Source organism: Podarcis bocagei (assembly GCF_964188305.1).
Source record: "Podarcis bocagei genome assembly, chromosome: 5".
Taxonomy (NCBI): domain Eukaryota; kingdom Metazoa; phylum Chordata; class Lepidosauria; order Squamata; family Lacertidae; genus Podarcis; species Podarcis bocagei.
Window position 1 is genome coordinate 24,605,318 of NC_138129.1, and position 12,617 is coordinate 24,617,934.

Consider the following 12,617-nt stretch of genomic DNA (forward strand, 5'->3'; position numbering starts at 1 on the left):
CTCTGCTAGAGAGGTGGAGAAACTCAAATGGGTCTTAGAGCAACAGGTATGGTACACACAACTACTCTGCTAACAGGGCTGGAATACTGCCAAACTGCAGGAGATCATTCTCAACCTCAAACACGTTCAGACATATCCCTCAGTTTCAGAAGTGCTGACAGCACTTACTCTTTTCTTTCATCACATCTTGGGAAATGAAGAAAAAGTGGTTTTTGGGAGGAGGATTGACAGTTTACATTGATCCCTTGTAAATGTGTGCAAAGCAAGCATGAGTTCCTTCTTTGCCCCTCAGGTCCTGTTTGTTGGCTTCCCACAGGCAACTGGCTGGCCAGTGTAAGAACAAGATGCTAGAAGGCCCTTGGCCTGATCCATATATTCTTATGTAGCCCTGAGGTTCTATCCACCAGCTTTAGGTTAGAGCTCTTGATCAGCACCTGAAACCACAATCCAACATAATATAGTACCATTTATCTTACCATTCTTGTGCAATCATTTGTCCAGAAAACACCTTGATAAATCAAACAGGTGTGTAACCTGATTAGCATATTAAAACGGCAGAGTGTCAGTAGAGATTTTGGGGATTGTTCCAGAGATGGAACGCAACCATTAGAATTTGTTTCTCTGGGAAAATCTGTTCCTGATGGTTTCTAAGAGCTCAAACTGCCCTTTTTAGTTCCCTAATATTTACTGTTCTAGGAGGTTGTCCAGGATACTGTCCTTAGGAATGGTTGTGTAGGTGTGGGAAGAGATCGACACAATAGTTTGATTGGTAGTTTTATCAAAGAACATCCAAAACACCAGACCAAAATAAGGAAAGCAGGTGCCCCTTTGCTTGCGCTGCCATTTCCTCCAAGTTCAGTGGTTTAAAGCTGAGATTCACAAGCAACTTCTCGTGGGCAAAGTCACACTGGAACACTTGCCAGACTTGTTCTTGACAACCCAGATCACTGGAAAATGCAGTGGATTTCCCTCCATATTTATAATGTAACCAAGCATTCACTAAACAAACACAAAACCCCTAACAGTATTTATCAAAGATCTGGAAATAAATATATGTACATATGTGCAGAGTGGTTCCCTTTATAAATTAAGCCACATGACCATCAAAGTGATGCTTAACAGCGAAAGAGATGGAATCTGCAAGGAGCTGAAATTCTGGGAGTTGCTGGAGGCGCAGAGGTCAAAAAGGCTGCCTTGGAATTTGATTTTCCTAGATTCCTTTTTCAACATCTCCCAGATAGTTGCTGCCTCCCTCTGGCACTCCCAAAGGGCAGCCACGGCACAGGTGTGAAACTCTTCCCAATATCTGCAGCAGGAGAAAGAGAAGACTTAGTTTCTTTTCATAAAACAAAGAAGTCACAGTTAGAAATCGCTTATCTGTAAAGTAGAACATATAGCAGCGATCATCAATGCAGTGCCTGAGGGTGCTCACAAGTAGCTCTTAAGGGACCCATGAAATGTTTCAGTAAAAATCCCCTCAAAAATCCACAATCCGCAAAAGGCTTCTTGCTCTTTCTGCTCAATTCCTGTTTGCTTTGGCTTGGCCTCTCTAATGCTCCCTACAGCAGCCATTTTGTGTAAAGCCACACCCCCATGCCAGCCATTTTGTGACTGGCACCCATGGCACTCAAATGTTCACTGGCTCAAAGAGGTTGTCCACCCCTGACAAAAACCCTGAATGGTTTGGTTGGTTGGTTATGACCAGAGTAGGCACTGTTCCAGCCTTCTCAATGTGAGTCTGTCCACCTTAGAGGAAGAAAAAAGGGACAATCCAAGTCTAGCAGCACTTCTGTGATATACTCACTACCAATATGAATTCATGATCCCTGTGCCAAATTTATCCCCATAGGAACAAGTTCTTCTATAGGCAGTCCTTCCTGAATAACTCCTAGGATACCTAACATTTTGTTTTTGTGCATACGAATGCAGCCTACATGAGGAACATTAGGATGGATGTTGAAAGAACCAAATTTCAGGATGCCTAAGCAGGATAGGATACCCTGAGAAGGTTGATCTAGCTCAAATGTGGAGACCTTCAGGCCGTGGGAATGAATGTGGTCCTCCAAACCTCTCTCCAGGCCTCATCTCCTCTCCAGCCACCCTCTCTAGCTGGCCCTGCTCCATACCATCCTTGAGTGTTTTTGCCTGGCTGGAATGTGTCTTTGAATGCTGATAATGCCTCCTGTTGGATGGAGAGGGGTGTGTAAGTGCACAAACTAGCCTACCATGTAAAATTTACATCAGTTTCTCCACCCACTTTTGCCTCTGGCCCCGCCCACCACAAGCGCTCAAAACGGTGCACACTAAATTGTTGGTTAACTAATTTCAGTTCTTCCAATGAATACATGGATTCCAGACTAAATAGCTTGAGCTATACAGTAATGGATTTTTAAAAGGGGGCGGAAGCCGAACATAGGACAGAGTCCCGACTGTACTCCCTTGCTAGGCTGTTACTTTAATAGCTGCACTGTGAAAGTGAATTGTATCTTTTTTTCTGGCCTTGCTGAAACATTTTCCTTCTGGAAATGTTTGATTGTAATGTTACAATGGGTCCCTTCAGATGTCCTTTTTACTGTGCATTCATCATTATTTGTGCCCATGATTGTATCAGTGAGGTTATATGTGATCCCACTTTCAGTGCTATTTGTGCCTGCAATGATGATGACGATGATTTATTTATACCCCGCTCATCTGGCTGAGTTTCCCCAGCAATCGTTTCTCAGTGGACATTCTGCTTTATTTGCAATCGGTGCATGTCCTGTAGTGTCCAGCTGGAATCCTGTAACTTTATCCTGTAACCACAAATGTGCAAAGGTATTTGCTCCACTTTCGTTGTGCTATTGCACAAGAGTGCCTCCCCAGACAGCAATAAGGTGGCAACATTGGGGAAATGCCACTGAATATCTAATAAAGCTGAATGTGTGGATGGTCCACTATAAATCCATCACTAATGCACAACTATTGCATTAATGACATGTTGCCGAACACACCCACCAAAAACCCACCAGTCTTTCTCACATAAGTGGAACATTTTGCCCAAAGCGGACCCTGGTTATACGAAAAGCATCTTTTGTCCAAGGCATCCTTACACAATCATGAAACAAGGCTGGTGTGTGTGTGTGTCTGTGTGCATAAAATCTCAGAGAACACTTATCTGACTGCCAGCTGTAAAGAGCTCATTAAATAGAACTATTGTGGCAGAATAAATGTCCTGAGATGATAATGAGAGAAGCTACTGCCAAACAAGGTAAACTCATTTTGCCTTATAACAAGCCTTGCCTCTGCAACCTGCAACAGCATAATTGCAGGGGGCAAAGGAGAAATTTAGTGAGTTAGAAAGCTTAAAATTATCTGACTTCAACAAAGACAGGAAGAGCGAGGCATGAAAACTGAAGTGTCTACTTTGAAGGACACTTTTTGTGCATATTTGTTTCTCTTCACTCTTTCTCCCCCACCCTTCCCCATCTCAGTTGGGTAATTGCAATCCCCAGCATGCCTCACTTTTTGCAGCCTCCATCTGTTCACAAACACAGGCCATAATCACATGACCTGTCAGCGTTGGACTCCGGGGGAATGTTGCACAACTAAAACCAAACAACAAATACAATCAATTTCATAGCAGGCTGCTTTCTGAGGCATCAGTTGTTATGATCTCCATATCTGTCACTGACCAGCCTTTTCTCACTAGCAGAGGGAGAGAAACATGGAACAGGAACATCATGGGAAGACAGTATTGTTTTAATTCCATTATAGCAGGAAAGAATGGCAGGGCATATCCAGGATGACATTGGGCCTTGCAGCACAATGGTAGGTTGTGTGTATTCTGCATTAAAGCAAAACAAAACAAGAAAGCCTAACTTCACATCAACAAAATGTGAATCCAATGGTCTGTATAAAGGAGGTTAATTAAGGCTTGCATATGCTCATATAGTTTGCTTCATTAATTCTGCTTCTCCAATTCATGAGAAGAGGCAAAGATACGGATAGGAAGAGTGCTGAAGCCCTGGTTTCTGACCCAGTAAAATGTGCCTTCCGCATAGTTTCTGATATTTCATCCTTTGTGGTGGACACATTTTCAGACCCAACTTCATAATTTTTTAAGGGCTAGAAATTTCAATAAAAGTTGAGGTTTTCTAGGTGCTGAATGTGCTTAGTACTAAATTTCACATGTGTACAGGTTAAGCACACAGAACCACTAAATATATGTATACAGCCCTGGTCTGGATCCATTTCCTAATTCTTAAAACATGGTTGATTCTGTATAGGCTGTTGTTGTTTATGTACTGATTTACTGTGAAAAAAGGGGGGGCTTGCTCCCAGGTAAGTGCAGTTAGGGTTGCATCTGAACAAATTAAATCACCTCACACCATCACCATGGGAACCGTTGCCTGCAATCTAAAGTGGTATGGCCCAGATACAAAGATTTACAGTACTACTTCAGTGAGGTAATTCTAAGAAAATGGGCAAAAGTTTGTGGGGGGGGGAGAGTTCTTGGGGATCACTCCTACAGAGAACGAGAGCTACCCTTTAGCTATGCCACGGAGAGTTAGAAAGTGGGGTTTAAAAACAGCAGCAAGAATCTGGTGTGTGGCTGAGCTTGCTTGCTTGCAGTGATTAAGAAACTGAACTACCAATAGGAAGTCCCCAGTTTGACTCTCTCAGCCTCATTCCTCTCCACTTGAAATATGGAGGCTAATATACTGACTTACTCTGCAAAGTAAGAAAGGGAAAGGCTGTACAGTGGTGCCTCGCAAGACAAAATTAATTCGTTCCGCAAGTTTTTTCTTCTTGCGAGTTTTTCGTCTTGCGAAGCACGGTTTCCCATAGGAATGCATTGAAAATCAATCAATGCGTTCCTATGGAGACCGTCTGGGGACAGAAGGGAAGTGCTGCGCGCCTTCCCCTCTGTCCCTGGACCTGTTTTAAAGTAAGGGAAGGGGCAGTGGGGAGAATCGCTTCTCCCCGTTGCCGCCCCTTGGTTCAAAAGGGGTCCGGGGAGAGAGGGGAAGGTGCGCGCGCCTTCCCCTCTGTCCCCTCTTTTGAAGCAAGGGGCGGAAGGGAGAAGATCGTTCTCCCCGTTGCCACCCCTTGGTTCAAAAGGGGTACGGGGAGAGAGGGGAAGGTGCGCGCGGCTTCCCCTCTGTCCCCGGAGATTGCGGGGCTGGCAACGGGGAGAAGCGATGTTCTCCCCGCCGCCCCTTGCTTCAAAAGAGGTCCGAGGACAGCGGGGAAGACGCGCTGCGCTTCCCCGCTATCCCCGGAGCTTGCGGGGCAAGCTTCGTTTTGCAAAGCAAGCCCATAGGGAAATGCGTCTTGCGAAGCGGCTAAGAAAACGAAAAACTCCTTCGTCTAGCGAGTTTTTCGTCTTCCGAGGCGTTCGTCTTGCGGGGTACCACTGTACAGCATCTTATATCCTAGGGTTCAATCTCCAAAGTCTCTAGGTAGCGCTGGGAAAGACACCGGCTTGAAACCTTGAAGAACCACTACACCCATCAGTGTAGACAATACATGAACCAGCAGTCCAACTTGCTATAAGGCAGGTACCTTCCTGTGTTCCTAATTGTAACTAGATAGTGTGTGTGAAGCGCTTTGAACTCTTGAAAGTTCTTAACAAATATTATAATTATGAATTCGGAGGGGGTAGGCTGTATGCCTGAGCCCCCTTCTAATTCCTGGATCCAGCATGGATTCAATTCCTCGAATAGCTGGGCTAGCTTCCTGGTGAGGTACACGTCATTAAGGTAGCAAAGGAAGTGGCTCTGTGCCAGGTAGCAAATGAGTGGGGCCCCTCTCCCTCAACTCGCTGGTAGTTAGAAAGACAAAGACCAGAGAGTTAAGGTGTGTGAGGTAGAAGCAAGATTGCAGGCAGGCAGCCAGCCAGCCAGCCAGCTGGGAGACAGAACCATGCCTGATTTCTGCTGGAATCCAAGGCTGTGGCTATGGGAGAAGCAAGACCTTCTTGCTAATGCTGAGAACCCTTCCATCATAGGCTCAGGTTGTAGATATGTGTAAATAAACCATAGATCATAAAGACACCACGGTCTGTGCTGTACCTCATTCCAAAGGAAACACAAACCTGGGTGAGTGCCTGGAACCTCGAACTGCTCAGAGATTGGGGTAGCGTGCAATATTATTACAATGACTATTCCCAAAAGACGCCTGCTTCTTGGGAGAAAAGCAATGACAAACCTAGACAGCATCTTAAAAAGCAGAGACATCACCTTGCCAACAAAGGTCCGTATAGTTAAAGCCAAGGTTTTCCCAGTAGTGATGTATGGGAGTGAGAGCTTGGACCATAAAGAAGGCTGATCACCGAAGAATTGATGCTTTTGAATTATGGTGCTAGAGGAGACTCTTGAGAGTCCCATGGACTGCAAGAAGATCAAACCTCTCCATTCTTAAGGAAATCAGCCCTGAGTGCTCACTAGAAGGACAGATCCTGAAGCTGAGACTCCAATACTTTGGCCACCTCATGAGAAGAGAAGACTCCCTGGAAAAGACCCTGATGCTGGGAAAGATGGAGGGCACCAGGAGAAGGGGACAACAGAGGATGAGATGGTTGGACAGGGTTCTCGAAGCTACCAACGTGAGTTTGACCAAACTGCGGGAGGCAGTGGAAGACAGGAGTGCCTGGCGTGCTCTGGTCCATGGGGTCACGAAGAGTCGGACACGACTAAACAACAACAACAAATTCCCACGGCTCAAACTCCAATTCAGGCACAATGCCCCTTAGAGGTCACCTTCCCTTCATCTTTCCTCCCCCAAGGCTTTCTTGTTTCCTTCATTAACCTCCTGCCCAACCCTACAATATGTCTTTGCCCTCTCCCTAATCTGGCTTCTCCTTTTGCTGGTTCCCTATTCTTATTTATTGCTTTTTCTGCCTTTCTAATCTCAGCATCTTTTCTCTTGCGGAGCTAGCTGGTTTTATGCCTTCCCAGAGCTTCGCCTCTTCCTTGATTGCATTCCTGGACAATGGCACCCATTTATCTCAGCAAACTTTTTATCTCTTCCATCTCCCTTGCTCGCTTTTAATCAGGCCCAGACCTGCTCCGGGCTGAGGGGCTTGGTGCTTTGGAACCTGATTGCCTTCCCATCTATCCTGATTTGATTACAAGTAAACAAATGGCTGCATATCCACCTTAACCTCAAGCTTCTCAGTTTGAAGCTGCCCCTCCTTGGAAAGGCCAAATGGATTCAAGACTGACTTGTGTCTTTTTTAGGCCTCTGCCCCGAATCAGTGCATTTAATTGATTATTACTATCCATAATTATTACCACATGTTTTATTTATTTGCTTGCAAGCTCTCTGACCCACCCGTCACCATAAGGCCCGAATGTGGGTTACAACTATAGAAAATACAATTATAAAAACAGATAAAACAATGGCAATGATAAAAAAATATAGAATTGTTCTAAGTGGAAAAGAACAGATGCAGAGGACTTTATACATCCCAGAAATGCAAGGCATAGCTCTTAGTTCCTATTATCCTGATAAGCAACTGAGGGACAACCTAGATTCCTTCTTCTGCCAATGTCATTATCCCAACTTAAATCTCCCTCTCCCCTGGTCTCCCTGCAGAGGGATAAAATATAATTAATAATAATTTATTATTTGTACCCCACCCATCTGACTGGGTGGCTTCCAGCATATATAAAAACATAATGAAACATTAAACTTTTAAAAGCTTCCTTGTACAGGGCTGCCTTCAGATGTTTCCTATATAAATGCTATATAATTTCCTATATAAATGCTATATAATTACTCATCTCCTTAACATCTGATGGGGGGGCATTCCACAGGGTTGGTGCCACTACCAATAAGGCCCTCTGCTTGCTTCCCTGTAGCTTCACACATGGGTATCTATCTATCTGTGCCCCCTGCAGCTAATATCACCTCTGAAGGAAAGACGTGGGGCCTAATTTCATGATGCTCATAAATAAACAAACAGCTCAGAGGAATAAGAGTAAAATCTCTCCGGCCTCCATGTCACCTCTGACACCACAATGCTACACCCCTCACCAAGGTAATTATATTTATATCTTATTTTTAGAATATTTATAAGCAATCTTGATGAGCAGAAACCTTCTCAGTAGGCAACTTATTCATAAAGCTAAAGGGTGACCGACTCTGGGGTTGCGGCGCTCATCTTGCTTTACTGGCCGAGGGAGCTGGCGTACAGCTTCCGGGTCATGTGGCCAGCATGACAGCCACTTTTGGCAAACCAGAGCAGCGCACAGAAACACCGTTTACCTTCCCGGTGGAGCGATACCTATTTATCTACTTGCACTTTGACATGCTTTCAAACTGCTAGGTTGGCAGGAGCAGGGACTGAGCAATGGGAGCTCACCCCATTGCGGGGATTCGAACCTCAACCTTCTGATCGGCAAGCCCTAGGCTCTGTGGTTTAGACCACAGTGCCACCCATGTCCCGTTTCATCCTTATTCATAGGATCCTTTAAACTGTATTTCTGCACTTCCCAAATTCGGGGGTGGGAGGGAAATGCCAGGTGTCCCCAGCCCCACTTTCCTTGAAAAGAGGCAATGGGGGGGGGGGAGGCAGTGAACAACTTAGTAAAATCAGGGTGTGGTGAGATGGCAAGAGCAAGGATTTATTAAATGGGGCTAGGAAAAGAAGGGAAGAAACAAGAGGTGTATGGTGTACATGAAACTGCAGCGTCAAAGCAAGTGTTATCCCACACTTTCTGGTGTAGTTTTCCATTTTGGAGAACCGGGTTTGTTGCCCAAGAGCTCCAAATCTGCTTTAATGGTGCAACCTGAATTTGCCAGTGTGTGTGATTAAATCCCACTTGAAAAGAATGACTGTTTGCATGCAGTCTTGAAAGTTTCTCAGGCATATCTCTGCCTCTGGTGGAGGCCTCAAGCCTCTGTGAGGGTAGAACATGGCAGCTGGCTTCTCTGTGGTTCCTTCTCCCTTCCTCCTTTTCTATATGCTCCCCATTCCTCTCTCAATCTTTTCGGAATCTCCTCAGGCATGATCCTCCCTGCTCTTCCTTCAACATCTCCTCAGACCACCAATTCTTCCTTCTCGTACAATAGCTCCTGAGGGCTGCCACCCCTGGGCTACGCTATAGGCATCCCACAAGAGTTGCATCAGGGACTCTGCCCCATGTGCCACTGAAGCAGTCCAGGAGGGAATAAACAGGATCAGAGGGAAACACTTTTCCTCCTTTATTAATTACCCATCAGAGTGCTGTGAAGAGGGCAGAAATCCTAACAACCTTAGAAGGGGGAAACTGAGATTTGGAATGTGTGCATCTAATCGCAAGGCTCCCTGACCCCAATTTCTCTGGGCTGAAGGCATGCCACATGCTTCCTTTCAGCCTAACGGGCACATAGCAGATGGAGCGGTTATACCCATGCTCTTTTCTCAGACGTCCGTGTGTATATTAAACAAGCCATTGTAAGAACACACGAATCTCCTTTATACCAAATCAGATCACTGATCCACCAAGCTCAGCATTGTCTACACTGACCAGCAGCTGCTCTCCAGGGTTTTAAATGTGTCTTTCCAACCCTACCTAGAGATGCTGGGCGTTGAATCTGGAGCCTTTTTGCATGCAGAGCAAACTGAGCTATGGTGGTGCCCCTGGATATGCAGGAAAATGTGCCTGCTGTCTGTGTGGAGTCTCATTTTCCTGTCCTAGATGTGGAGTCACCCACTTAATTATGGGAGAGGTCTATGTTTGGAGTATTTAGAGAATATCTGGGGAATAATAGGTAAAGGGACCCCTGACCATTAGGTCCAGTCGTGACCGACTCTGGGGTTGCGGTGCTCATCTCGCTTTATTGGCTGAGGGAGCTGGCATACAGCTTCCGGGTCATGTGGCCAGCATGACTTAGCTGCTTCTGGCGAACCAGAGCAGTGCACAGAAACACCGTTTACCTTCCTGCCAGAGCAGTACCTATTTATCTACTTGCACTTTGATGTGCTTTCAAACTGCTAGGTTGGCAGGAGCAGGGACCAAGCAATGGGAGCACACCCTGTTGCGGGGATTCGAACCGCCGACCTTCTGATCGGCAAGCCCTAGGCTCTGTGGTTTAGACCACAGTGCCACCCATGTCTCATTTTCCTGTCCTAGATGTGGAGTAGATATGGAGTCACCCACTTAATTATGGGAGAGGTCTATATTTGGAGTATTTAGAAAATATCTGGGGAATACTTGACACCAAAATTCACAGTGGAGAACAGGATTTGGGGGAGAGTAGCACTGAATCTGGAAGCAAGATGTGTCAGCGATGGATGGATGGATGGTGTTATATGCATGCTCACCCGCAGACAGCATACAGTCCTTGCATCTGGTCCCTTTCATCTTCCTCCTCCTCCTCTTCTTCCTCATAGATGGCCATATTCTCTCCTAGTTTTAAGATGCAGTCAGATAAATCTTGGTAAATGTTTTCACACTGGGCTTCTGCAGTCAATGACCTGAGCAGGTACCCTGCAAATGGAAAGGGGATCCATGTAACTTAATAGAATCACAGAATGGTAGGGTTGGAAGGGATCCCGAGGGTCATTTAGTCCAACCCTCTGCAATGCAGGAGTCACAACTGAAGCATCTATGGCATGGCCATCCAACCTCTGCTTAAAAGCACAGTCTACCTCCTTCTGATTGAGTTTGTTCCCCTGTCAAACAGCTCATGATGCAAGGAATCTCCTTCGGGCACCCTCATTTCAGATTCAGAGCCAATGCCTTTGAACAATCCTCCTTCCCTAAGGTTTGGATCTGTTTAATAGGCATCATATGAGAGCCAGCATGAAGTTGCTGATAGTGTGCAGGTACTTAGACTTGGGGGTCTTGATGCAAGCTGAGGATCTGGGCTGCCTCTTAGAAACTAACCTATTCCGGCATAGCTAGGATTTATGCTAGGGAACAGACTTTATGTTATGGGTGGACAGAACCTCAGTTAATATTTTTTTATTGATTTGCTTGATTTAGGGAGACGCAGTTGCCCTCCTGCCCCCCCCCCCGACTATGCCCATGCCTTACAGAGGTGTTGTGAGGATAACATGGCAGAAAGGGGTCCATTCATTTTGCCCTGAACTCTTTGGAGATCAGGCAGCATAAAAATTTAGGTGAGAAATATTTACAGTGGAAGGCGAAATGTGACCTGCCCTGAATTTGGTTGTCTGCATTTGCAGAACCTTACAAAGTGAGTTCAGAATCACAGAATTGTAGAGGTGGAAAGGACCCCAGGGATTATCTAGTCCAACACCCTGAAATGCAGGAATATGTGGCGGTCCCAAACGGGGATCGAACTTGCAACCTTGGCATTATCAGCACTACACTCTAACCAACAAAGCTATCTAAGCCATGCAATACATGTCTAATACACGACCTGTTCATTGTGATGTTTCCTCTGGAGCTGCTGCCAAGTATTCAAACATGCCTAGAACTGGAGTTTGCCAACTTCCCTGCCCTGAGCTCCTATGCCTTTAACAACTACCCAAGATGCAGACATTTAGCAGGGGAAGCTTCTCCCATCATTTCCTCTCTATAGGAGGGTGTGTGTTAATTTTTTTCTTGAAAGGTTGTTGTTAGTAACGACACGGGAGCACTGCCTGGAAAAACAGTTGGCAACCTACTTAGGGCACAGTCGAGATTTTTATGTCCCCTTTTACCGATGTTCAAAGCAGACGGAGGCTCAAAAGAAATGCGAGGCGGTAGCTAACTAACCCTTAGAACTAGAGGGCGCGCACCTCCGGGATGGAGAGAAAAGACTTTCAGCTGGGCTAGTTACTGAGCTCCATGATCCGGACCCTCTCCAAATCGAAGCACGACCCCTACGCCGGGAAGGCTGGTACTCACCCAGCGCGACGAGTAGGAGCGCCGTGCCCATTCGCTGTCCCATAGCCGCCGCCTCCTGCTGCCGCCGCCCTGCTCAGGGGCTCCGGCTGGACTCCACCCCTGACATCAACAGCATGCCCCCAGGAAGCCCATTCCCCCGCCAGCAGCACCCACAGGCGCCTCTTTAGCCTTCCTCCTCCCGGTGAGGAAGCAAGACGGCGCAGGCGACCGCCGAGGTAACTTCGAGGGCTCAGCTGGCTCGGTGCGCCTTGCAAGCGCTCAGCTCCCTCCTCCCGCGCCCTCCCGGGGGGAGTCTGCTCAGCCCATCTGGAGACGCCACTTCTTTCCCTCCAGCTGCCTCCCGGGAGCCCAGACCCTTTCTCCTTTCTCCTTTCTCCCCCTGCCGAGAAAGGTGGTTTAGTCCAGGAAGGCGCAGCGACCGCGCTCACCGGGGGAGAAAACGGAGAGGTCTGTCCCTTGCCATGCTTTGGTGTTGAAGGGGCTACTTTGACGCTTGCAGAGTGGAAAGTGTCTCGGGTAGGGAGCTCTCTCTCTCTCTCTCTCTCTCGGGCTGCATGTGGGCAAAACAATCCTAGGAATCTCTCTGCCCTAGTAGGGCTCCCTTGCAAATCACTGTGCGCAGAGGATTTCAGCCTGAAGCATTTGAAGTGGAAATCTGGGCGGATATTTTAAAAATCCGGACTAGCCACATCTGAAAGGCCACAGACGCCTCACTACAATTCACACACGTGCGCCCTGGCTAGTAGAATAGAGAGGGACTTTCTTTCTCATTTGACAGAAGGTTTACTCCAG

The 12,617-nt window shown here is 46.6% G+C and overlaps 1 protein-coding gene across 1 annotated transcript; it reads right to left on the reverse strand.

Moving 5' to 3' along the window:
- Positions 1–761: 761 nt before the first annotated feature.
- Positions 762–12,039, reverse strand: LOC308588320 (neuritin-like). The gene is made up of 3 exons (XM_081196797.1): positions 11,826–12,039; positions 10,292–10,457; positions 762–1,306 (listed from the first exon to the last, which is right to left on the reverse strand). Exons 1-3 carry the CDS (start codon positions 11,866–11,868, stop codon positions 1,081–1,083), a joined length of 435 nt encoding a protein of 144 aa, XP_081052923.1. The 5' UTR covers positions 11,869–12,039; the 3' UTR covers positions 762–1,080.
- Between the last annotated feature and the right edge of the window lie 578 nt (positions 12,040–12,617).

Coding starts and splice junctions, on each gene's coding strand:
- LOC308588320 (XM_081196797.1), bottom strand. CDS start 11,868: ATGGGACAGCGAATGGGCACGGCGCTCCTACTCGTCGCGCTGG. Junction 10,458..11,825: donor GCTCCTACTCGTCGCGCTGG/GTGAGTACCAGC, acceptor TTCCATTTGCAG/GGTACCTGCTCAGGTCATTG. Junction 1,307..10,291: donor GGACTGTATGCTGTCTGCGG/GTGAGCATGCAT, acceptor CTCCTGCTGCAG/ATATTGGGAAGAGTTTCACA.